Source organism: Lontra canadensis, unplaced genomic scaffold, assembly GCF_010015895.1.
Source record: "Lontra canadensis isolate GAN:19392208 unplaced genomic scaffold, GSC_riverotter_1.0 scaffold11, whole genome shotgun sequence".
NCBI lineage: Eukaryota > Metazoa > Chordata > Mammalia > Carnivora > Mustelidae > Lontra > Lontra canadensis.
Genome location: NW_022631005.1, coordinates 9,251,675 through 9,275,119, shown reverse-complemented (window position 1 = coordinate 9,275,119; position 23,445 = coordinate 9,251,675). Strand labels below are relative to the sequence as shown.

General features: G+C 34.2%; 1 protein-coding gene across 1 annotated transcript in view; it reads right to left on the bottom strand.

The window, feature by feature from the left end:
• The window catches only part of ZNF804A (zinc finger protein 804A), a 278,295-nt gene that overhangs the window by 43,474 nt on the left and 211,376 nt on the right, over nucleotides 1–23,445 (bottom strand). The window contains exon 2 of the mRNA XM_032856083.1: nucleotides 14,289–14,432. Coding sequence (XP_032711974.1) covers nucleotides 14,289–14,432 — 144 coding nt within the window. The remainder of the gene's footprint in view (nucleotides 1–14,288; nucleotides 14,433–23,445) is intronic.

Here is a 23,445-nt window from a genome sequence, read left to right as displayed (position 1 = left end):
GAACACCTGTCCCACTAAGCAATTAGAATATGATGGAAAGTCAAGAGAAAATGCCTTTACAAGTCAAACATTAATATTCTTTGTTGTACAATCTTATTTAGAAAAAAAGCCCACATTTTTGTGGAAATGTTGCTTTGATTTTCAGAATTAATACTAAAAAAATAAGTTTTGATAAATAGAAGTAAGGAAATTTCTGCAGAGGATGACATTCAGAAAGTTCAATCATAACCAATCAAATAGTTTTTATTCCTCATTGTCATTTCTTCTGTTATTTCCACAATTAGAGCAAGATTTTCAACTGTTAGCAGTTTGGGTTATCCTAGAAGTGTTGATTTCAAGTCATTTTTCATTAAAATAAAATAAACGCAATATGACTAAGATCTTGTCAAGGTCATACCAATTTTTATTTTTGATTTTGTGAACTTTTAGATAACCAAAAAGGATGTTACTCTCTATAACAATGTATATTGTTAATCCTGGGTAGAATTACATCTTTGCAGATTATCAGTATATGTAGAATCTAGATAGAACTAATAAATTTAAAAAATCCCATACATTTAGTTTCAGTACCTAGATTCTGGTTAAAAGAACATGGCAGCAGGGGGAGAACAGAGGAAAATGCCTTTGAAATTAAAGAAAGTGAACTCTTTTTCTGAAAATTAAAATAAACCCAAGAAAAAAGAATAACAATTGACGGTTCCCTACAGAGGACAATGACTTATAGATATCAGGAATAATATGTTAAATAGACATAACAGAACTCAATCAATTTGCTGGATATCTTTACATCATTTTTTGTTTCAGTTTACGAACTAACCTGACATGGTTTGGAATAAAAGCTGTTCCTTGAAACCTCCGAAGAAAAAGGTGGAGATACTCAAATTGGGCTTTAACTAAGCCAGAGTGAGGTATCTTTCGTAGTTAAAACTGCAAATATAAACTTAAAAATAAATATTTAGAATACTTATAGTTGAACACAAATGGCTTCTTGCACTCTAAGCAAGGCCAAACTAAAAAAATCTAAAACTGCACTAAAACTTCTAAAATCTCTGTACTTTTAGTCTCTCTCTTACTGCTGGTATATTCTCTAGCACCATTCAGTTTTAAGAAGCATTTGCTTCTAAGTAGCAGAAACTGAACTCACTTTCCTTTGTACATTCCTACTTAAACCTCCTACTGTCAGGCATTTGTCTCCAACCACTTTGTAAAACATCTCTTGTTAACTTGTCCAAATTCAAAATCAAGTATTTCTCTCTCTGTGACTCAATTGTTCACTCCTACTCCTTGACTATCTTGTTTTCCTTTATCTTCCCAGCTACACTTGTTCAAGCCCCATAGCCAGATCCTTTACATTTTCCCAACTTCTAAATGTATACTAAGGGTTCGTTTCTTCTATCACAGCTCTTCTCTATCTCTACTTACTCCCCGGATGACCACCAGCTTTATGGTTAACTCCATGGGTAAGCTGTATCTAGTTGCATAATCACCATTTCTTTTCTTTTTTTTTTTTTAGATTTTATTTATTTATTTGACACAGAGAGAGAGATCACAAGTAGGCAGAGAGGCAGGCAGAGAGAGAGAGAGAGGGGGAAGCAGGCTCTCCACTGAGCAGAAAGCCTGATGTGGGGCTCGATCCCAGGACCCTGAGACCATGACCTGAGCTGAAGGCAGCAGCTTTAACCTACTGAGCCACCCAGGCACCTTCATAATCACCATTTCTATTTAGATCCTTCATAGACATCGCAGACCTGACATGGCCTCAAATGCCTCATTCTCATCCCACAAACATTTGTTTTTGTCAGTTCTCTTCAGCACCCAAAATCTGATTCATCAACAGATCTGTTGACATTTCCATGCCATGCAAACATTCAGATTTTCACCACTTTTCACTGTGGATACCATTATTCCCTAATTCAAGCAAATGTCATCCGTATCCTGAATGTAGCATTAACCTCTCACTGGTCTCCTTTCTGCCATTTTTACTTCCTTCCTCCTAATCTATTCTCCACATAACAACCAGAGTGATTTTTTTTTTTCAAAACAGCAAATCACATGATCTTACTTCCAGATGGAAATATTTTAATTATCTTACAGCCTTTAAAATAAATCCTATAATCTTTATTACGACCTACAAAAATCTACCTGATTTGGACCCAAATTTCTCTTCCTAATTCATCTCTTAAACATTTCCATTAGCCTATGCTTCTTGCTAGTCTCATTGGCTTCCTCTTGTTCTTGAAAGAATCTAATTACAATCCTTCCCTGGCGTATTTTAGGAAGTATTCCTACAGATATGTTTATCACTTGTTTGCTCACTTCAAATTCTTATTTAACCACCACCTCATCAGAGAGGTCTTAGCTCATTTCCTTATCTAAAATAACAGCTATCATTTAGCTATTATCTTTTAATTTTTCCTCCAAGTTGTAAGTATCTAAATTTAAATGTTGAGTTGTTAGTTTGCTTCTTGACTCACCAAAATTAAGTTTTATGAAAACAAAATCTTTTTTTTTCCACTATTACTCACCTAGATTGGGTCCTTATGTGTATATGTGGGTGTATACACATTTGTTGACTAAATGTGTGTGTGGTCTGTGTATGTGTACCTATATATGCATGTGTGCAAGTGTATGCACATACACATAAATATATATATGGAGAGAGAATTCTACCTGGCTTCTTTCTCTTTTTCTTCATTGTGTGTGTGTGTGCGTGTGTGTGATTTTGACATCTCTCTTTTCTTTTCTAGTTTGCTCAATGGACTTTGGAGAGATGAAATGAGTCAGAAGATGACAATACACAAATGGAAAGTTTATATTTCCTATTTTGTTCATTGTAATAAAATTTAGTCATTTTAGTAAATATATTTCTTGTATTAAAACTATGCATTAGGAAGTATATATTATTTATAATAGCTAAGACATGGAAATAACCTGTGTCTATTGGCAGGCAGACGAATGGGTAAAGAATATACCATGGAAAATTGCTCAGCAATAAAAATGAAAGAAATTCTGGCATTTGCAACAACATGGATGGGCGTTCAGGGCATTATGCTAAGTGAATGAAGTCAGACAGAGAAGGACAAATACTTGCATGGGATCTTTAAAAAAAATGAACTCATAGAAACAAAACATTGGTAGCTGCTATGGGCAGAGTGTAAAGGTGGAGAAAATTGCTGAAAGTGGTCAAAAGGTATAAATTTCCAGTTAGGATACAAATAAGATCTGGGTAATGTGCAGCATGGTAACTGTTATTAACAATACTGTATTGTATATTTGAAAGTTGTTAAGAGAGCAGATCCTAAAAGTTTTCATCAGAAGGGAAAAAATGGTAACTACATGAGGTGATGGATATTAACTAAACTTATTGTGCTAATCATTTTATAATATCCACATTAATTATGCTATACACTTTAAAAAAGGAAGAACATATTAAAGATACTGTTCATGTCCATCTTTCTTGAATATATTCATAATCGGAACCATTTCTGATAAATCATTGCATAGTTCCTTTTTTTCCTGAGAGTTCTCTTTATAATTTCAAGGAATGAATATAATTACAATAAATGTATTATATATATGTATTGTATTTACAATAACATCTTCTATAAAGACATGAAGTATCTTTTCCTCTCTTAGTCCCCAATAACAGTCTTACTATTATTATTTTTACATGAAGGAGACAATTCCCTTAATGTTTGCCACAGCATGAAATTACAAAAGCTCAGCTTCAAGAGGAAGTTTCCTGAATTATGTAGCACAGTTTTCACTACACCGGTGCTTTTGTGATATAATACGCTATTGATCTGACAGACATTGGACATACCATGAGAGAAGAACATTGTATGAACTCACAGTGAATTTTTCTTCAGGTACTCGGAAAACCTATAATGCAGATGTTAATGTCAGTCATTTCTGCATTCGAAGTTATAATGAGGAATTTCTAGAACTTGGAAATAGTCAAAAGGGGATATTTTCAGTGAAGTAGCAATTTTTGTGTAAGAAACCCTTCAGGAATAGTCTGAAACTACAAGAGTGGTCATCTCTGTGTGTCTATTGACTAGACAACTCTAGAATCTCATAAATTAAGTTGTAGAAAATGGAGAGTAATGCAAATGATTATTGTCCATTGCAACGCAAATATATTTTGCCCAATAGAAACATGATTGATTTTGTGCTTCACAAAAGATGACCCCAAATATTACATTTTATTGTCCCATAGGGTATAAACCAATTTTGATGTATTAAAATATTATCAGCATTCCTGACTGATTATATAGTACATATCTATATCTGTATCTATAGATACCTATATACATAGCAGGCATATATGGATATAGATACAAGTGAAAACATATAGTTGTCCTTTGAATAATCCTTTTAACAAGTCTCATGGTCTTATTGCTTTCCTAATTAAGGAGCTGAATAAAATGTTTGAGCGTGTCATTTTATATTTTACGAAGGAAATGATTTTACCTTTTGAGAAGAAAAAAGGTAACATATACCATACATATATACGCATATATGTGCATGTGTTAATTTGTGTGTGACACTTCCAAAATAAAATTTTTGTAATTTTGTTTGCTAAATTCCTTTATTTTACTCTATAAAAACATTGTGGCCAAAAATAAGCTAAATAAATAGTGTATGGTATTTTCTTTGAAATATTTTGTCTTGAAACTTTTTAACAAAATGCCATACTTTTTTTTCTTTATCTTCCCCCTATGTGAATCCATTTGGATTGTAACATTGATAAGAACATTTTTTATGGACTCCGGGGCAAAAAGAGCTTGTAGCTCACAGCAATATTTGGGGTGCAAATGAAATTGGGGTGAACATCTAGCATATCTTTTTTTTCTAATCAAATATGTCACAAACTTTTAGCACACATCTTTGTTGATACAAGACAACACAGTTACATACTTTTTACTTTAAAAAACTCCACTGATCTGCTGAGAAAAGCAGTTGTTAGTATTGTGGAGAGGATTTTGTCCGCAGATTTTGTGACATGAATCGTGCTTCCTTGGTTGGAAACATCATACTGATGATTTGAACTTTACCTTTGATTGTACTGAGGAATATCAATAAAGAGATGTCAACTGTTTTCCCATTAATATCCCTGTTTATCTTACAAATCAAAATGGTTGTCCCCAATTGAGTATACAGGCAGCATTTTCCAAATTGCTACGAATACACTTGAGGTCAAATCTGAGCAGGAGAAAGGATGTGGGAATGTACCATATTATACCAGAATTTCCTAAAGATTAAAATCGGTATGAAGAAAATAATTTTAGGGTAAATATATTTATTTTGACAGATTTTTTAATTGAATGTATTTTATATGTGTTATAGTGCCTACTGGGTCCAATGTATTTAGTTAAGCAAGTAACTGAATAAAAAGTAACATTAAATAACAATGACTATGGTTCTCCCACAAAAACAAAAACAGACATAGACATATGTACTTGTATGTGTGCACCTTTAGTATATATTGATACATAATATCTACATCTGTATTTAAATGTAAAATATATATGTACATTAACACATATCTTTAATACACAGTACCTAGGATAGAAACATACAAAATTAAATTTATATTGACTATTACTTCTATTTTAGTAATTAAATCTATGTCAAAAGAGTCAGGCCATATTGAAAAAAAAAGATTTTTTTTTACCTTGATAAAAATAAAATTGTTTAATGAAATTTTGACATGTGTAACTATTTTGAAAATAATTTCTATGCAATTAGTAAGTCAGGTCTCAATTAGATTGCTAGATACTTTATAAACCAAAATATGTTGACATCTTATCTATGCTTCATACTCATTTTCTAGATTTTGCAAGATTGGAAATTAAGAATCTGAAGCAAATGTGGGAGCAATTAAATTATCAGAATTTACAATATCAAAGTAATACAAATCCAACAATAGAGAATGGTTAAGTTAAAAACAAATACTTGATGGGATATTGTGAATCCCTTAAAACAACTATTATGAAAATTCTGTATAAATGGAAAAATACTATTGAAAAAATCAAACTGAATGTTGTAGAATACAAAATGGTATCTATCTAGGGGTGCCTGGGTGGCTCAGTGGGTTAAAGCCTCTGCCTCCAGCTCAGATCATGATCCCAGGGTCCCCAGGTCTTAGGATCAAGCCCTGCATTGGGCTCTCTGCTCAGCAGGGAGCCGGCTTCCTCCTCTCTCTCTGGTTGCCTCTCTGCCTACTTGTGATCTGTGTCTGTCAAATAAATAAATAAATAAAATATTTTTAAAAATGGTATCTATCTAAATGTATTCATGCATGTGAAGAAAATTAGAGAAAAATCAATTTGTTATTAGATGGGGTTTCTTTTCATATCACAAAATGGTGAGATATATATATATATATGCATTTTTAATGAAATAAAAGTGAATAGAAATAACAAGTCATGCAAATGTAAATAGCTTTAACATTTAGTCTGAACAAAAAGAATTCTATGAGAGCAAATGGATTTACAAGGAGGAACTGAGGGTAAATACTCTGTTTTCTCTTTATATTCTATGTTTTCTGCCACTTTTTCCTTCTTGCCAGAGTTCTCTGATAAAAACAAACAACAATCCCAAAAATCCCTGAGTTCTCAGTGCCTGAAACAGTTGTCTCTTTTTATAGGCAGCTGCTAGTACTTGCAAGAAACTCTGGACTTCATCGTTCCAACACAGTGTTGTTCAAACTTAACAGTACAGGTTCAGGTTAAATTCTTGAAAGTTTCTACATCTCACTGTGGAATTCGGTACTTATTCTCAGAATACACACCCAACAAACAGAAGAAACAGAGAATCACCTGAGCAAAGGATGTGATAGGGCAAGTTGCTTTAGTGAAGCTAGGGGGAGAGTCAACCATATACTGAAAATGGGTTCTGCACAGGTTCTCTAAGGAATGCATATATAGTACATCTCCTATGTGTCCCAACAACTGGGCCGAATATGGAGATGAAAGGTATGAGGGGTGGAGGTTGCAGAGAATTAATAGGCAGTTTTGTTTGAAATTCTGCTCTACTTCTCAGGGTAATTTCATCATTAATTTAATATATTACCTCTCATAATATAAGGCTAAATACGGTATCTGCATATATCCCATGCTACATTCAATGCAGAATTACCTTTACATAGCATCAACTATTTTTAAATTGACCTTGGACATTTTTTTACACATTAGGAAATATATTTTGAATGCCACTGATTACACCGCAGAAGATGGGGCAAAGCCATGGTGACACACGTAGTACAGAACAGGAAGGTGTTTTTAAAGAGTATAAACTTGGGATGCTTGGGTGGTTCAATTGGTTAAGCATCTGCCTTTGGCTCAGGTTGTGACCTTAGTGCTCTGAGATTCCAGGGTCCTGGGGGATCAAGTCCTGGCATCAGGCTCCTTGCTCAGCAGGGAGCTTGTTTCTCCCTCTGCCTGCAACTTCCTCTGCTTGTGCTCTCCCTCTTTCTGACAAATAAATAAAATCTTGTTTTAAAAGATTTACTTTTTTAAAAGAACAAAAGATATATATAATCTAAAATATATAACAAATCTCTAAACAAATTATTTGTGAAAGCATATATTCTGGTAAAATGTATTTGTTAAAGTATCACTATAAACATAGTACAATAAAATAAAATAACATAGTACAATAAAGGGAGATAATTTAATTGATGCCACCAACCAAGTCATCATGTATCCTACAAGAAAAATACACTTCTAAGCATTAATAAATGATTATTACAATAAAAATAAAGATACACAGTAAAAGGAAAGATATACCATGCTCAAGAACTAGAAGAATTAATATTGTTAAAATGTATATGCCACTCAAAGCAATCTTCAGATTCAATGCAATCCCTAAAAAAATACCAATAATATTTTTCATATAACTGAACAAATACCCCTAAAATTTCTATGGAACCACAAAGACCCCCAAATAGCCAAAACAATCTTGAAAAAGAACAAAGCTGGTGGTATCATGATCCTGAATTTCAAACTATACTACACAGCTATCTTATACAAAACAGTATGTTACTCTCACAAAAATAAACACATAAATCAATGAAACAGAACAGAGACCTCAGAAATAAACCCACGTTTATATGGTCAATTAATCTATAGCAAAGGGGGCAAGAATATATAATGGAGAAAGAACAGTCCTTCTATAAATGGTATTAGGAAAACTGAACAGCTATGTGCAAAAGAAGAAACTGAACTGCTTGAAAAATAAATTAAAAATGTAATAAAGACTTGGGGCGCCTGGGTGGCTCAGTGGGTTAAAGCCTCTGCTTTCGACTCAGGTCATGATCCCAGGGTGCTGGGATCGAGCCCTGCATGGGGCTCTCTGCTCAGCAGGTAGCCTGCATTCCTTCCTCTCTCTCTCCCTGCCTCTCTGCCTACTTGTGATCTCTGTCTGTCAAATAAATTAAAAAAAAAATTAAAAAAAAATGTATTAAAGACTTAAATGTAAGACTGAAACCATAACATTCCTAAAAGAAAACATAGGCAGCAAACTCTTGGACATTGGCCTTAGAAGTATATTTCTGGTTCTTTTTCCCCAGGCAAGGGAAATGAAAGCAAAAGCAAACAAATGGAACTACATGAAACAGAAGATGTTCAACAGATATATGGAAAGAATGTAAATTGGTACAGCCACTATGGAAAACAATATGGAATTCTCTCAAAAAATTAAAAATGGAAATAACACAGGGTTCAGTAACCCCACTTCTGGGCATTTACCCAAAGAAAAAGAAAACACTTATTTGAAAAAAAAATATGTACCCCCATGTTCATAGCAGCATTATTTACAATAACCGGGAAATGAAAGCAACCCAAGTGTCCACTGATGAATGAATGGATAAAGAAAATACGAGGTACCCATCTACACAAGGGAATAATACTCAGGCATAAAAATTATGAAGTCTTGCCATTTGTGACAACATGGATGAATATGGAGGGTATTATGCTAAGTGAAGTAAGTCAGACATAGAAAAATGCCCTATGGTTTCACTTATATGTGGAATCTAAAAGGAAAAGAAAACAAAACAGACACGGATTCATAAATGCAGAGAACAAACTGGTGGTTGCCAGAGGAGAGGTGGTAGGAAGAGAAGAGAAAAAGGTAAATGGAATTAAGAGGTACAGACTTCAGTTGTAAAATAAAGAGGCCACAGGGAGGATAAACATAGCACAGGGAATATAGTCAGTAATACTGTAATCACTCTGTATGGTGACAGATGGTAACTATACTTACTGTATTGAGCATTTTGTACTATATCTATAATTGTCGAGTCCCCATATTATACACATGAAACTAATATAATATTGTATGCCAACTATACTTCAATTAAAAATAAAACAAACAAACAAATCAATAAAGATACTCCACCTTGGCTTAAAAAGTTTGCCTAATAGCTATTGTTGCAGTTGTTCTACAAAATGAAATTTTTAGTGGTAACAAACACAGGAGGGATAAAACAATGCTCTTTTTATTCATTTACAAAACATAATTGACAATTTTAAAATGAAATTTTTGATATTAGATGCATTTCTCTACTATAATCTAGCTTTTTAACTCTTTTTTTTCTCCTAATTATATTTAGATAACATAGAGCACAAACATTAAAGTTGTAGTATTTTTCACACACCCTCAACATTGACTGACTCAACTGACTCAATAACCAGCCTTCAACCTTACAGACAGTGGAAGATGGAAAGGAAATAGATTTGAACTTCACTGGGCAAGGTTTATGAAAATGGCATTGGCTGATACTAGAAATGATGATTTTATCCAGACTCTGCCTCAAACTCAATAATGGACAAAAACTATAGTTAAATTCTATTCAAGTTATGGCTTTGACTATGAAATGTCAAAACAATACAGTTCCATCGTTAGCTAGACATGTACTTCTCCTGGAGCAGGTACTTTTGGGCAGTGGGCAGGTACTACAGGAGGAAAATGTATGTCCTTTCATTCTTCTCATCCTCAAAATGGCTAAACAAAATAATAGCAGTAGGAAGAGACTGAAGCACACACCAGAAGAAAAATCCCAAAGAAGGGGTTCAAAATGGATTGAATCACACATTACTTTACCTGTACCTTGTATTTTCCCATTAACCTTTAAATATTATTTTGCAGATTAAAATTTAGGCCCAAACATCAAGAATTGATTCTTTTCTCAAGTATCAGGTTAGCGACAGAAGTTTCAGTTATTAGGAAATGTTCAAATTTGAGAATAAATCTGCTCCATTTTTATAGCAATACAAGTCCCCGCAGGACGGGCAAATTCCAACAACCCAGCCTGACCATGACTTTCTCTAGAACAGAACAAAACAGCACGCCGTAAAGCACTGAATCTTGACTTGCTGGGGAAGGTCACTTCAGTGCCTTTTGGGAAATACTTTAGCCATACTGAAGCCACAAAAGTAAAAATCAAAGTGTTTGAGGGGCAGCGGCAATAAGGCAATCATTCCCTTTTCTATCTCTTCACAACATCAGTGTGACAAATCTCTTACAGTGAAAATAACTCTGAATTGCCCAAAGGCTGCCAGGTGAGAAGATAGACACAGTGTGGCTTTAGTTTAAGGGCAGATAAATAGGTCAAAGGGTTTAGAGGAAAACCTTTTCTTTTTACCAGATGCTGAGTTTCCCACTTAAAACAATTTTTTAAAATCTCAACGGCTAGAATTCAGAATGATAGAAGTTCACTTGGAACTATTCTAATCATCTTTTTTAATTTAAGATTTATTTATTTATTTTAGAGAAAAGAGAGAGAGAGAGAGAGAGTACAAGAGCAGGATAGAAGGAATGGGGGGCAGAGGGAGAGGGGGAGAGGGAATCTCAAGCAGATTCCCCGCTAAGCACCAAGCCCGACATCCAGGAGCTCCCAATTGTCTTTTTTTTAAAACAGTATGATTGCCATACTTTTTCTACATTTGTTTCAGATGTACAGTATAAAGATTCAACAATTCTATATACTACTCAGTTGTTATCTGTCTTGAAACTGTGGCTCATTAGGAGATCTTAAATGCATTTTGACTCTAGCCCTTTTATATTCATACGGGAAGCCCTGATTGGGTGTCTACCCGTACAAGATGCTGCATTAGATGCTGTGAGGAATGAAGACAAAAAGGGAATGGTCCTTGCCATTAAAAGGTCACAATCCCATGGCTTTCAAGTTTCAAAGTTAAAGAGAAAATACTCTAAAATGAACCCTGAATTGTGAACTATTGTGATCACCTCTGTACACCCGTGCCTCTTCCTTTTTCTAATTCTCTGTTAGCAAGTCTTGGCGATGAGAGCTTGAGAGAGATTTTGAAGTTACCCAAAGAACATGTGGATGAGAGAAACAGATTTTTCTTTGAAGCTTAGAGTTCAAATGCAACACAGTCTGTCATAACAGATTTGCAAAGATACATGAGGCAGGCACACTGCGCTTAGGTCACGATTACTTGGATACGTTTTAGACTTTATTAGCCTTTTTGAAACAAAAATAGATCTATATTGGAAACCTAAATAAAGGCAGTCTAAAAGGCAAACTGTCAGTGTCCCAAACATTCTAGGAGAAAAGAAATTTTAGCAAGTAGTGATAACAAAATTAATTAAGTATTGAGCTTTTATTATTTTTCAAGTACTCTGCTAAGTGTGGTCATGTGCATTCTCTCATTTATTCTCCCTAAAAATGAATATTTGAGTTAATCGAGCCTTGTATATTTTACCCAAGTCAGGTAAGTGGTAGGGTTAAAACTCACTCCACCAATAATTCCTCCTCCCTTTCTCCCTGAATCTGGTGTCCCTTCGATATATGTGTATATATGTAGCGAATGAATATGTGTAGCAAATGAATGTGTCAGATGTGTGGCCTCTTTGCCTTTTTCTAATTCCATTCAAGAAGTATCCAAATCACACGTGGGTTTTCCTACCTGAAAGTTCAGTGCTGGTAATATGGACATTGATTATACTTGTTTCTTGTGGAGTGTTTTCTAATGGAAACCAAAACGATTCTCTGTAGATAAGTTAATATTTTAAGAAGAGGGATTTGGTTTAGTTGCAAGTAATAAGTACTAAGCTAGGGTTTTTTTTGTTTTTCCTTTGAGTTCATTTATTAGTAGCAAGATGAAATATCTTTCAGAATCTATAGATTAGCTGTTGGGAGGACTACTTTTATCTGAAAGCCGTTTGAAATCAGAATTGCTATGTCCATGCTCACTTTTCTTCACTTATCACATGGCCACTTGTATCTCATCTTTTGTGCATTGCTTCTTTGTTTTGTTTGTTTTTTGCAAACCAACTTTCTCAACTTTTCCATGTACTTAGCCACAACTCAAGATTATATTTTCAAGTATTTGGTCCAACCACAGTCAGACTGAAGACAGATTTTTTTTTCTTTTTGTATCTCAACTATAATATCTCAGGAGAAAAAAAAAATCTGAATTATCCTTTTTCAAAATTCATCCCTCTCTACTTCATGGTGCCAAGGTGTGACATCACGTAGTAGGAATATTGATAACAGTCGTGGGGGTGAGGCTGCTGCTCAGAAAAGGGGGATTGTATTTTTGGAAGACACCCTGAAAGATTTACCACTATCTAATGAGAAAGGGATATAGATCTTAAATATTTTCAGCCACTGAACATCGATTCATGCTAAATTAATCAGCTAAGACTGCTATCTATCAGACTCCATGACCATTCAGATAATGTATCCATCTCTAGGGCCTGATATCCCCAACCGTTATCGGAAGTGACCCTCTGGATTTCAAAATAATAGCCCAGTCCCAGCCTGAATTACCTTGGCTGGGTCTTAACTCTCTATGTAGTATCTTAACTCTATTAAAAATATGGAACTGGAAAGGCCCTCATAATAATTTATGAGTCTGATCTTCCAGGCAATCTATGGTGGAATAAAGCATTCTTTGGCAAATGATAGTAATAGCTGTAAGACAGTCTTAAAACACATATACACATATTTCCAAATACCAAGTTTACACAATGAAACATATATGTTATAACATATCTTGTGCTTTTAGGTACTTAGGAAAAATCGGAGGAACAACTTTCTCAGATTTACCACATCAGGAGAAGCAGTCCAGAATCCTTTTATAGAATATATGTCACTAACTGTGAAATTAAATCAAAACTATTGTCTGATGGATTTTAATATGATATATGAATGTGTGTATATATATTTATATTTTGTATTTTTATGTAAGAAAAGGAACAATATTTCCATCAGAAATTTTCCCTTACCTAGTGTGCAAGTAGATCTGCAAGAAGAATGGCAAGGTCAGATCATCAAGAGCAGTATGCCTTAATTAGTGATGTATATAAATGAAGGCTCACGTTCTCATGTTCTCCTCAAGCACAATTTTGTTAGTGTAAAAGAATGGAAGGATTGACAGCGAAAGAAAATACATAGGGTTGATTCATAAGCACTCAGCATAATCATTTTCCTCTATCCTTTCTTATGCCAAATAACTCTAATGTTAATGGAAAGTTAGGGCAAATTCATGGGTTAAAATATACCTTTTATTAATACCAAAATGCTATGTAGATGATATTTGTAAGTAATGGCTAAGAAAACATAAGTTAGTGATAACTATTATACTGTATCATATCAAGCTAACTAATCAACGTTAAGACTTTGCTCTGATGAATGTAAAGCACATGAGAAAATGGAATCTGTATTATTAACTTCACTTCAGACATCACTGGTTTAAACTTGTCTTTACACAGAGCTTTGAAAAAAATCAATCTTAGATTTAAAATTGATGGCAAAGTGAAAATATTAAAGTAGACTATATCATACACATATTAAGTACTTACTTAACCAATAACTATGGATGATTTTTACCATATTAAATTAGCCTTTTTTTCATATTTTATGGGGGTTTAAGTGGAAAATTGTTTCTGTAAAGAATTATAAGTTCATTCACATTTGATAAATATCAATAGTTGCTTAAAACATTTAAAATTAATAAATTAGAAGACAGAGGAGCACCACCTGTAGAATATAATTTTTGAGTTACCTCCAATCACTGAAAAGGTAACTGACTGGTATTTCTTTGTGTTAGTTATTTATATCAGACTTTACTTCTAGAGCTTTAAAAAAAAAAAAAAAACTGTCTTTTGCTCTAAATCATTAAATTATCATCCCCAAATGGCATCTGTAAAAATTGCATAACAAAACATAAAAATATTGTATTTATATAGTTTATAAACTTAGATTATTACAAAAGTTCAGAAATATCGGGGTTTTTTGGACACCTCTTTCTTACCTGTTTGTGAGCATGGTCATATGAATTAATGTGATTGTCAAACTCTTGATGCTTATAGTACTGCTTGTCACAGAGTTCACAATAAAAATTGGCCTTCAGATCTTCCAAAGCTTTTGCTATGGTGTTCTCTTTCTCAGCATAATCCTAAAAAATAAAATTTCAAGGAAGGCAGCAATTAGTTATTCCCTTAGTTGACTTTGTTCTGACGGTGGTCAATTTCAGCATAATAATTAGAGTTAGAATATAATGAAGAAAAATAAAGCAAATTCCAGAAAACTAAATCAGAAGAAATTATGAGCTGAGGAGAATAAGATTAACTGAAGAAGCCAAGATAAACGGCAGGAAGAACAGCAAAAACATGGAGAAGCTAACCAAACAAGGAAAGAGAAGCCCTTGCTTGAACAAGTTCCTGAGCCCTGTTGGCAAAGAAAAAAACAAAAATCATATAGTTATGTTGATTCAGCTGCTGATTTCTGGCTATGGCTTAGTTAACATAAACTTGTAAATTCTGAACATCTAAGCTGTGTCCTGCATGAAGAAGCCCATATTGGTGCACAAACATTCAAGTTTCATATTTTTGTTTGCTAGTTTCTTTAAATATCTGGAGAGTAATTTATCCATCTCAACTAGATTTCATTTGACTAATGTTTTCATCTTGACCCATATCATTTTAAGTTGAATTTTCAAAAACTCTCTACATCTTTAGAAAATGAGATTCTTTTCTGCAAGTTATTTACCTAAACTGAAAAGGACTAAACTATATATAAGCAGATTGCTTTCATCATGCTCACAGTAAATAAAGACAGCTATATAATCAAACCCCTGAAAAAATGAAAAACGTAGTCAGTTAGCATTAGCTTTCATTTACAAGACATAAAATAGCAAAATGTTTGTGGCTTTTAGGTTTTCTTAAATCTAAATTTACTTTCTGTGTCATGGTTCCTTTAATGTTAATGTTGTTAGACATAAATAAATTATACATATTGAAACATTGTTCAGGTCTTTCGTTGAAGTGCTGAGATGAAGACTGAATTTCAGTTGCTACAACAGAATATATTATGCTTCTAACTTACAGATTCTAGATTCCTTTAAAATTCAAGTTAACTACATATTCAGGCCTCTAATGTGTTACTGTAAGAAACTAAATCTCTCAGGCACTGGGATATGGAGATGAGATGACACAGTCCTCTCTATGTCAATGGCAATTATCCTCTCTCTAAATACACCAGCTAAAAAGGACTCATAGTTTGAATGTTTAAATTGCTTCCACAAAATATAAATGTGGTTCACTAATTGTAATTTAATGAATAAGACTTTCCTTACTTTATTGTACTGTATATTTATGCACATATTACATACCATAAAATTAATCATATTTGTATATATACCTTATAATATACATTATAGTAACTGATAAATATGTTTGCCATAATCTAAAATTACATAATCCAGTTTCTCACTGTAAAGACTATGATCCGTTTTTCTATTAGTTTTATTAACTGCACGAAGTGGTAAGCTACAAAATCCTTCAAATCATTTATACATGATTTATCAATTCAATATTTAATTTACCATTTCTCAGCAGATATGTGAAATATTTCTATTATTCTTTTTGATCCCTTCCAGTATGTTGTTTTAAAAAAGCTTGTTTAGTGGTGCCTGGGTGCCTCAGTGGCTTAAGCCTCTGCCTTTGGCTCAGGTCATGATCTCAGGGTTCTGGGATCAATCCCCACATTGGGCTCTCTGCTCAGCGGAGAGCCTGCTTCTGCCTGTGTCTCTGCCTCTCTGTCAAATAAATAAACAAAATCTTAAAAAAAAAATAAAAAGGCTTGTTTAAGAAGATGAAAATGGGGGCGCCTGGGTGGCTCAGTGGGTTAAGCCTCTGCCTTCAGCTAGGTCATGATCCCAGGTTCCTGGGATCGAGCCCCGCATCGGGCTTTCTGCTCAGCAGGGAGCCTGCTTCCCCTCCTCTCTCTCTCTCTGCCTGCCTCTCTGCCTACTTGTGATCTCTCTATCTGTCAAATAAATAAATAAAATCTTTAAAAAAAAAAAGATGAAAATGAGGCATATATAACTAAACTCATTACTGAATTTTTATAAAATCTTTAAAATAATACTTTGTGGATTAGCCAATTAAAATGAAACAAAAATTAAGTACTATGATTTCACGGCTAAAGTGTGTGAAGGAGAGATAAAATTCCAATCAATATGAGTTATATTATAATGGCAATAGTTTTTGGCTCAAAGCTGAATTAGCTCTCAAAATAATATTCTTGAACAGCAATTTCTTTGTAAACTAGTGATTTTCTCCATTAATTATAATTATAGTTAAGCTACTTCCTCTCTCAAAATATTTCATTATTTCTTATTATTGTGTTGGTTTATTTTTTCTTCCTAAGACTGATATTCCCTCAGAGAAGCAATAATTGTTTCTTATATATTCTTTCCACAAAAATGGGAGAATTTTTGAGTAAACCAAACTGATATTTGTAGGTAAATTGCATTCTTCCAAAATATTAGCCTTAGCCTAGATTTGAAGAGAAAAACAAATCTAAAAACAATAGTGAGCATACTCAGTGCTTGTTTAGGATCAGTCACTGATTAAGAGTGTTCATGTATTAACTCACTTAATTCTGATTAAATTTATAGAGATGTGTATTATAAACATTTTCTCATTTTATAGGTGAAGGTACCAAAGTATAGGAAAGTTAAATAATTAGCTCAAGGATATACAATGAATAAATGTGCAGCCCATATTTGAACCAAAATAATCTGGTTCACAGCATTTTATTATGTTCAAATTTTTAAGCACATTAAAAAAAGCAGAAATAGTGGGGCTCCTGGGTGGCTCAGTGGGTTAAGCATCTGCCTTCCGCTCAGGTCATTATCCTAGGATCCTGGGATCGAGTCCCACATTGGGCTCCTTGCTCAGTGTGGAACCTGCTTCTCCCTTTCTCTCTGCCCGCAGCTCTGCCTACTTGTGCTCTCTCTCTCTCTGACCAAAAAAAAAAAAAAAAAAAAAGTAGAAATAGTATAATAACCCGCACATAACCATCAGCCAGATTCAACAGTTAATCAACCCAGGGTCAACCTCGTTTCAACTATCCTATCTCCTTCCATTTACCCTTTCCTCTGCTCCAGATAATTTTAAAGGAAGTCCTCAAATTCATCTAATGTTAACTGTAAATCTTTCAGAATGTATCTCTAAAATAGGACTTTTTAGACATATCATCACAAAACTAATATCAGATCTAAAGAAAAAAAACAATGAAGAAAGCACAATCATTCCTTACTATCATTGAATATCCAGTGTATTCAAGTAACTACAATCATCTAATAGTTTGAAGTAAAGCAGATTTATTTTCTTTTGAAATTTGAAGGTTGTATTCTTTTTTTAAAGTAGATTTCAAATAAAGCTCATACATTCCCATGATCTGATACGTTTCTCAGTCTCTTTTATTTTGTCTTCCCTCTCTTTGTTTTGTTATGCGTTACAATTTATTTCTCAGAAAAACTTCTAAATTATACTTCACAATTTGAAGACATATTCGGAATTACAGAAATATTACAAGAATATTTTAATAAACTTTTTAAAAAAAGATTTTGGGGGTGTCTGGGTAGCTCAATCGTTAAGCATCTGCCCTTGGCTCAGGTTATGATCCCAGGGTCCTGGGATCAAGCTCCGCTTTGGAGTCCCTGCTCCATGGGGAGACCGTTTTTCCTTCTCCCTCTGCCTGGTGTTCTGCTTTCTTGTATTCTCTCTTTCTGTCAAATAAATAAATAAAATATTTTTTAGAAAAAGATTTTATTTATTCATTTTTTAGAGAGAAAGAGCTAGGGGAGGGAGAGGGACAGGCAGGCTTTGAGCTGGAATCCAAGCTGGGCTCAATCCCACAACCCTGAGATCATGACCTGATCTGAAATCAAGATTCAGAACTTAACTGAATGAGCCACCCAGGCACCCCAATAATAAACTCTTATATGACCTTCACTTAATGAAAATTGTTGCTAATATTTTGACATGTTTATTCTATCATCCATCTATCATCAATCATCTTCTAAGATGTTAAAAAAATATAGCATAGTTGAAGCTAATTTTGTAACAAATTATACAATAAAGGACATTTGTTACATTAGAACTTTCAATTTGAAACAAACTACAGTAAAGATTTAGGGCTGTATCCTAGAAAATATTAGACTAGAAGAATTGGTTGTTTGTAGGTGCATCATAAGGGAAAGGAATCATAGGTATTGTCACTGATCATACATTCTTTTCAAATGTATGTAGTAGACAAAATCAGCCTCTATTAGGTGACATGCTTCAATGCCCCATGGCCCTTCTCCTTCATTGTGAATGATACTGAAAGAGGCACTGGCTGAGGTTATAAAGCACAATGACATATTCAACACAACCATTCCACTGCAGAAGGTGATAAATATATTTGAGTAGGATGAAAAAAGAGCACAGTGGTTTAAGTAAACTCAACTTCAAATTTCCCCCTTCTTTTTGGCAAACCCACTCTATTCAAGAAAGTACCCAATTTCTGTAATGTCTCACTGAATGTGATGGAGGAACTAGCTTCTTGTATCTAGTCAGGTCATCCAAATCCATCCCATTTTAGATATTTCTAAAAAGAATGAAAGTTGAATCCTTACTTTCAGGAAAATAGCATATAATTCCAAAGCTAGAACGTCAAGAATGTTTTAATAGGCAACCTTAACAATTGCACAGTGTAATACTTTTTGCAGATCAGCAAACTGAAATAATGAAGTTAATGGTTTATCCACAGGCCCAGGGCCATTCCATCAACCATTTATTAAAAAATGAATAGTACCAATGTACCAGTAGTACTTTTTTTTAAAAGATTTTATTTATTTATTTGTCAGAGAGAGAGAAGGAGAGAGAGTGAGCGAGCGAGCACAGGAAGACAGAGTGGCAGGCAGAGGCAGAGGGAGAAGCTGGCTCCCTGCCAAGCAAGGAGCCCGATGTGGGACTCGATCCCAAGATGCTGGGATCATGACCTGAGCTGAAGGCAGCCACTTGACCAACTGAGCTACCCAGGCGTCCCCCAATAGTACTTTGAAGGGAGAAAAGTTATTTCCCAAAAGGACACATTTCATGGTGGATTCAGCATAACATTTGGTGTCAAATAATATTCAGCCTCTTCTGAAAGGCATCCATAACTTGGTACAGTCAAGTAGTCTTCTCCAAGGAATGTGAGCTCCGTGAGTGCCGGATTTGTAGCTGTTACATTTACTTCTCTATCTCCAATGTTTTTTTCAGAGCCAAGCATTGGCAGACTTTCAACATATATGTAGACACTTTTGGACATATATAACAAGCAAACAAAACAGAAACTAGCAGCACTAGCTACATAATAGTTTTAAAACAGTTGCGCTCATGCTTGGGTTTATAGTATCCAGTTATTTGGGGAATACTTTTAGAGCTAATACCAAGTTATGCTGTATATAAATTATCACTGCTAAATAGTAACTGCGATCCTATATTACATCCTAATATTTCTGCTAGGAATACTCCTTTTAAAAAATTAAAATTACAAAAATATAAACAGATTGGGCACTGTTAATACATAATTATTTTCAATGCTGAAAAGGAATATTTGTATGTAATTAACACTTAAAATGCTCAGAAAAATCTCCCTCTCTCCCTCTGTCTGTCTCTGTCTGTCTCTCTGCTATTACTTCATCAAAAATAAAAGCATCCTCGAACACTACATCAAAAACTAATGATGTACTATATATTGGCTAACTGAACATAATTAAAAAAAAGAAGAAGAAAAGCAACCTTGTGATGTAAATTCAGGATAAATTTCATCATAAGTTCTTTTAAAAAAGGAAGCTAAAACAAGTCTTTGATACATTTTGATTATAATGAAGAAACAAATCATAGAGGGACACCTGAGTGGCTCATGGGTTAAGTGTCTGCCTTCAGCTAAGGTGATGATCCCAGGGCCCTGGGATTAAATCCCATGTTGTGCTCTCTGCTCAGTGGGGAGTCTGCATCTCCCTCTGCCTGCTGCTCTCCCTGCTTGTTCTTTCTCTCAATCTCTCTGACAAATAAATGAAATCTTAAAAAAAAAAAAAAATAACCAAAGAGATAGCAAAACTGTTCTTTTCTAGAAGACTATCTAGGCAGAAGACACTTCATTTGGAAGTCCACAGTCCAGAGTTCACATTTCCCATAAAGTAGTGCACATCTTCTAGGCCGTGTCTTTTGTTCTAGTCATTACTTAAGTGATTGACTCTGAGATGGCACAGCAATTTCACAAGTGCCACATGACTGTATTTTGCCCCAGCTTATGTTGAGACGTCTGCCTTTCCTGTCCAGGGACTTCTTTGATTCATGAAATGGGTGCTGATCTCACTCAGCACCAAGAAAGGCACAGCCCAGAAGTGCTAGGAGTTACTGCAATATAGGTCTACTCTTGACCTGTGGAGGGTAACAACTCCAGGATAAATTCTTTCTTCCTTTATTTATCAGGCAGTCATTTCTGAGACCCATTTCTGAGATTCCACAGAGGGTCCCAGACAGAGTGCCAGTACTTGTAATAGTGGCAATCAGTATACCCTTATATTAGTTTCCTTATTTACATGTTTTATTTCTCTAGAACATTCATTTCTGCTTCCTGGAATAATTTCCCAAATAACCAACTGCCTTTGTCCTAGACTTGATCTTTTAAGAACTGGGCTAAAATTATGTTGTTGTTTTTTTTTCTTTTCTTTCTTTTTTTTTTTTTTTGGTGTTTCCTATGAATGTCTTGTTCACAAGCTACATTTCCTAGAATAGTTTAAGACAGTATCATTCTTCAGTTCAAAACTCTCCAATAGGCCTTCATCATCATTAGAATAAACATTCTTACAACGACCTACATACAATTCCTACTTTACCTTTTCCTGGCTATATCTCTGCCATCATCTTCTAGCATTTTCTCTCTCACTTTGCCTTACCCACCCTTATTTACTTAATTTTTCTGAAACTTCTTCAACCATACACCCACTTTCATACTTAGACTTGTTATTTCTTTTGCATGGAATGGTTTACACCAAATATATGTACAAATTTGTTGTTAACTTCCAGCAGATCTTTGCTAAAATGCTATTTCCTTAGAGATAAATTCTGTTATCATCATTGTAGAAGAAAAACACTTTTTATTCTCTGCCTTCTTTCCCTTGTTCTTATATATAAGTTGCAGGTGTACAGCTTTATAATTTAACATCTGAATACAAAGTGATCACCACCACAAGTCTAGTTACCATCCATCACCATATAGTTGACCCCCTCACTCATTTTGTACACTCCAAATCACTTCTCCTCTGTTTATCATTAGTTTATTCCCTGTACCTGTGAATTTGTTTTTGTTTTATTTTATTTGTTCATTTGTTTTAGATTCCACATATGAGTGAAATCATAGAGTATTTGTCTTTCTCCATCTTATTTCACTTAGTGTAATAGTTTCAAGGTCCATCCAAGTTGTCACTCACAGTAGGGTTTCATTCTATTTATGGCTTTTCCTCTTTTATCTTCCCCCTTAATGTGAAGAAGAGAAAGTTTATTCAGGAGGAAAACAGTTATAGAACACCTCTGGGTTTTGGAATCTGAAAGCTATATTAACAAGAAAGAGAGACTGAGTACAAAAGAAGGCATGTAGGAAAACTGATATTTGCCTTCATCTGATTTAAATATCTTTTCTATTCGTCAAGAGGGCAGCCATTTCTGAGTGACAAAGTCTATGCTATTGTCTCAAAATATATGTCATTCTCATCTTAAGGCTAGGTTCTATTATTTCAAAGGCCGAAAAATGGATAACAAGATAATTTTGAAGACCATAGAAGGGACAACTAAAGGTTGAGTCAGAAAGTTACAATTTTATCAAAAGTCACAAATGTATTATATAGAATTATAATAAAATATATGCATTTAAATGTGAGGTTTTCTTTTAAAATGATTCCACAGAAATGCATCTATACCACCATGAAAGGTGAAAGCAGAGACAGAATGCAAAAGAAAAACAAGCAAACAAACAAAAAACTGTGTATTGAATAACATATGGACAACCTGATGAGCAAAATTGAGTATAACCCAACAGCAAGGATGCCATGTACTTTAATGGCCACGTTTACGAGATTAGACAAAGTTGTTTCTCAAAACTGGTAACTTCTTTCAGAATTAGTTTCAAGCAAGAGTATTAATTTAAAAGGTTTTATCTATTCCCCTTCTCTTGTTTAACCGATAACAACGACTGGATAACTTGCATAGAACCTGTTCATGTAAAAGAAGAATGGATCCCCAGGCTTTAACTATCAGAGTACATTCTTGTCTACCTCTCTTGGCTTGCCTCTTTGGAGGCCTCTCTGATTTCATCCATGGGTCCTATAGGAAAGCCTTGCTTGTGACTAAGACTTGTTAGACCATCTGGTTAATTTAACACAGTATTTAGTACAACTTGAGAAGGCAACAGAAAATTGGGTTACACTTTTTCCTTCATGTTTGGAAAGATCTGATGGACAACATATTTTAATAGTTCACTGAAATTTAACATTACTCTGCATTCTCCCCATACATAAAGTAAGACTATAGGGATCCCATTTTGAAAGCAAACCAGAAAAAAGTATATCAGGTTTTCTGAAGCTGAATGCTAGCTGAAATGTGCAGAATTCTATTTTGTATTTATAAAATATCATATGGATAGTAATAATTCCAACATGGAAATTCTATTTATATAGAATTTATAAATAATAAATAAATATTTATAAATAGATGCTGCAAAGCATTTCAGGATAGATGAGTGATAGTAATTTAAGGTACTTTTTTTCATCTTAAGAAATCTCTTAACTTTATAGGTAGCAACCATTTTCTCTGAAAGGTATTGGAAGGGGATGTAATGATCTAATGCATATTTGTTACTCTCTCAGTTCTAACAGTAATCTAGGATAAGACAGAACAGTTTCTCTAGTAAAATGTCTCACTGGTTTTCTTAGCTTGAGTTCCTGAGAAACAGACACTGAGACAAGGAGTGGAGTTTAAGCAGCTTATTTGAGATCTCAGTAAACAGTGGCAGAAGAGTAGCAAAGTGAGATGAGAGTAGGAAGCAGATAAAGATTTCTGGTTTCAGCTCTGGCACGTACAGAGCTTGGA